This window comes from Cervus canadensis, chromosome X (genome assembly GCF_019320065.1).
Source record: "Cervus canadensis isolate Bull #8, Minnesota chromosome X, ASM1932006v1, whole genome shotgun sequence".
Classification (NCBI taxonomy): Eukaryota; Metazoa; Chordata; class Mammalia; order Artiodactyla; family Cervidae; genus Cervus; species Cervus canadensis.
In genome coordinates, this window is record NC_057419.1 from 117,651,380 (window position 1) to 117,655,857 (window position 4,478).

Sequence of the window (4,478 nt, forward strand, 5' to 3'; positions counted from 1 at the left end):
TCTTCTTCACTTTCTGCCATAAGGGTGGTGTCATCTGCATATGTGAGGTTATTGATATTTCTCCCAGCAATCTTGATTCCAGCTTGTTCTTCATCCACTCTGGCATTTCTCGTGATGTACTCTGCATATAAGTTAAAGTTAAATAAGCAAGGTGACAATATACAGCCTTGACATACTCCTTTCCCAATTTGGAACCAGTCCTTTGTTCCATGACTGGCTCTAACTGTTGCTTCTTGACCTGCACACAGGTTTCTCAGGAGGCAAGTAAGGTGGTCTGGTATTCCCATCTCTTTAAGAACTTTCCACAGTTTGTTATGATCCATACAGTCAAAAGCTTTATTGTAGTCAATAAAGCAGAAGTAGATTTTTTTTCTGGAATTCTCTTGTTTTTTCTATGATCCAACAGATGTTGGCAATTTGATCTCTGGTTCCTCTGCCTTTTCTAAATCCAGATTGAACATCTGGAAGTTCTTGGCTCATGTACTGTTGAAGCTAGCTTGAAGAATTTTGAGTATTACTTTGCTATTATGTGAAATGAGTGCATTTGTGCAGCAGTTTGAACATTATTTGGCATTGTCTTTCTTTGGGATTGGAATAAAAACTGACCTTTTCCAGTCCTTTGGCCACTGCTGAATTTTCCAAATTTGCTGGCATATAAAATACAGCACTTTTGCAGCATCATCTTTTATGATTTGAAATAGGTCAGCTGGAATTCCATCACCTCCACTAGCTTTGTTTGTAGTGATGCTTCCCAAGGCCCACTTGACTTCACACTCCAGGATGTCTGGCTCTAGGTGAGTGATCACACTATCATGGTTGTCTGGGTCATTAAGATCTTTTTTTATAGTTCTTCTATATATTCTTGCCACCTCTTCTTTATATCTTTTGCTTCTGCTAGGTCCATGCCATTTCTGTCCTTTATTGTGCCCATCTTTGCATGAAATGTTCCCTTGGAATTTAGTTCACTGATTCCTAAACTGTCGATGTTCACTCTTGCCATCTCCTGTTTGACTGCTTCCAATCTACCTTGATTCATGGACCTAACATTCCAGGTTCCTATGCAATATTGTTCTTTACAGCATCAGAGTTACTTCCATCACCATCGACATCCACAACTGAGCATTGTTTTCCCTTTGGCTCAGCCTCTTCATTCTTTCTGGAGCTATTTCTCCCCTCTTCTCCAGTAGCATATTGGGCACCTACTGACCTGGGGAGTTCATCTTTCAGTGTCATCTTTTTGCCTTTTCATACTGTTCATGGGATTCTCAAGGCGAGAATATTGAAGTGGTTTGCCATTCCCTTCTCCAGTGGACCACATTTTGTCAGAACTCTCTACCGTGACCCGTCCATCTTGGGTGGTCCTAAATGGCATGGCTCATAGTTTCATTGAGTTAGACAAGGCTGTGGTCCAAGTGATCAGTTTGGTTAGTTTTCTGTAATTATGGTTTTCATTCTGTCTGCCCTCTGATGGATAAGGATAAGAGGCTTGTGGAAGCTTCCTGATAGGAGGGACTGGCTGTGAGGGAATCTGTGTCTTGTTCTGATGGGCAAGGCCATGCTCAGTAAATCTTTTGTCCAATTTTCTGTTTTGTGTGAGGCTTTAGACAATTGTTAATCCTTCTCTGGGCTTCTGTTTGTCTCGTTGTTAACATGAGGGATGGATTATGGTAACTTTTGTTACCAGCTTTACAGCAATATTACGAATACAGAATGATCACTTCTCGGCCTTTTGGCTAAGATCAAGTGTAGGAACACAGAATGAGATAATATATTTGAAAGAAGTTCAGAAAAAGAAAAAAACGCAACACTACACTAATGTAGGAAATGGCTATGCTACAGTTTTCTCATGATTCTGAGGTTAAGTGGAGAGAGAATCGTGATTTTACAACAGGCCTTGCCTTCAGTAAAGTTGTAAAATTTCTGACATTTGTCTTCTGGCCTTTTATTACACCATTCTTCGTCCTATTTCCAATTTCACTTATGCCCCACCTCCTGCTAACAGTCATAGGAGGTTCTCTTACAGCTTAGGTCTCTTCTGTCAGTGAGGAAATGATTCTGAGAAATTTATTTACCTGAAGTTGAGTAACTTAACAGGTGGCTACTAATGTGTTTTATGTAAAGAAAGAGTAAAAATATTGTGAAAGTGAAAAGTGAAAGTCATTCAGTCGTGTCCGACTCTTTGCGACCCCATAGACTATACAGTCCATGGAATTCTCCAGGGCAGAATACTGGAGTGGGTAGCCTTTCCCTTGTCCAGTGGATCTTCCCAACCCAGGAATCGAACTGAGGTCTCCTGCATCGCAGGCGGATTCTTTACCAACTGAGCTATAAGGGAAGCCCCCCAAAAAGTATTGTCTGTAACTGAAATTGAAGTTTCAGTAGGAATAAGATTTTGTGGTGAGTACATCCTGAAGATTCTCACATGACTGTCACCTACTGTACCAAGGGTAAAGGTGTTAATCCCTCGGTCGTATTCAATTCTCTGTGACCCCATGGACTGTAGCCTGCCAGGCTCCTGTGTCCATGGAATTCTCCAGGCAGAATACTGGAGTGGGTTGCCATTTTCTTCTCCAGGGGATCTTCCTGACCCAGGGATCAAACCTGGGTCTCCTGCATTGCAGGTCTGAGCCACCAGAGAAGGGGACAACAGAGGATGAGATGGTTGGATAGCATCACTGATTCAATGGTCACATTTTTGAGCAAATTCTTGGAGATGGTGAAGGACAGGGAAGCCTGGCGTGCTACAGGCCATAGAGTCCATAGGGTCTCAAAGAGTTGGACATGAATTAATGACTGAACAACAACAACCAAAGGTAAATTTGGAACTTTTAAACAGTTTTTTTCCCCAATTATTTTTATTAGTTGGAGGCTAATTACAATATTGTAGTGGTTTACCATCATTGAAGATGTAGCTGAATGGTATTTTAGAAGTTTAGAAGCAAAGAAGACTTATGTCTTTTTTGCCATAACTTTCCCCATTGCCCCTTTAACATCCTTATTCCTCAGGCTATATATTAGGGGGTTCAGCATGGGTGTCAGAGCCCCATAAAGCACTGAGATAAATTTGTCTTGATCTGAGGATGACTTGGACTGTGGTTTCATATACATGGAAATGGCTGCCCCATAGAAGATTACCACCACAGTCAAATGAGAAGCACAGGTAGAAAAGGCCTTGAGCCTACCCTGGGCTGAGCGAATCCTTAGGACAGCAGTGGCAATTCGGACATAGGAGAGGAGAACAAACGCAAAGGGTAGGAGAAGGGTAAAAATGCCTGTGATGAGGATCAGAAGCTCATTGAGGCTGGTATCAGAACAGGCCAGCTTAAGAAGGGAGAGAATCTCACAGACAAAATGGTTGATGACATTCGCCCCACAGAAGTGAAGCCTCAGGGATAAGATGAGCATTGCAGTGAGCACAAGAGATGCCCCCCATGTGGTAGCAGCCAGCCAGGCACACGCTGAACCATTCATGACCACGGAATAGCGCAGGGGATTGCCGACAGCAACCACACGATCATAGGCCATGACAGCCAGTAGGAGGCACTCTGCTGTGCCCAAGGCCAAGGAGACACTTATTTGGGTCAAACATCGTGGGTAAGAAAGGTAAGGATGAGCAGAGAAGCAATGCACCAAAGCCTGGGGCATGGAGACTGTTCCATAGCAAAGGTCTAAGAAAGACAGGTTACTAAGGAAGAAATACATTGGAGTGTGGAGGAGAGGGTCAATGTAGATAAGAAAGATGATAAGTCCATTCCCCAATAATGTGCTGAGGTAAGTGATCAGCACCAATGTGAAAAATGTGACTCTCCACTCAGGATAGTTAGATATTCCAATAAGGAGAAACTTGAATACTGCTGTAGCATTATCCATGGCCTTCCATTCCACTTTCCACTATTCATTGATTGGGTGCCAATGTAGTTGTCTAGTTTTACCTGAGAGAATGAGAATAAACATGGAAGGATGGTATAAGAAAGTTGGAAATAATTAGGGTGTACAGGATCATTCTGTTTGTCATCTTCAAGAGATATAAGAATACAAATTAGATATCTATAATGGGAACAGAGGCAAAGCTAAAAATCTACTCCCTCCCCTGGAAAACAGCCAATTCCCCATCCTTTTGAAATGGCTATATGAAAAGTTCTCCAACCCACTTTTGCCAGATGCCTTTTGTTTCATTTTTTTCCAATTAAGAAGAGAGGAAAAGGAGGGCATCTTTCTGCTTCTCTCACTTGTTCACTTTCCAAGACAAATCTGATTCATAAAAATGGTTGAACATCTGTCAGCTTGAGTTACTTACCTCCACCAAGACAGTACCTTCTGACAGTCTTAGCTAAAATATTGCCTATTCTTGTGTCTCTCACTCCTAAGTTGTTCATACCTCCATTCTTCCATTTTGCTAGTATCTACTACAGTGCATGTCATAGAGTCCTGCCAAGTATTTCTTTGGTCTGAAGTGATATCCTGTAAATATGGTTTAT

The 4,478-nt window shown here is 41.9% G+C and overlaps 1 protein-coding gene across 1 annotated transcript; it reads right to left on the reverse strand.

Moving 5' to 3' along the window:
- Window positions 1-2,949: 2,949 nt before the first annotated feature.
- LOC122434415 (olfactory receptor 13H1-like) lies at window positions 2,950-3,874 on the reverse strand. Its single transcript, XM_043457763.1, has one exon. The coding sequence runs from the start codon at window positions 3,868-3,870 to the stop codon at window positions 2,950-2,952; it is 921 nt and encodes a 306-aa protein (XP_043313698.1). The 5' UTR covers window positions 3,871-3,874.
- Between the last annotated feature and the right edge of the window lie 604 nt (window positions 3,875-4,478).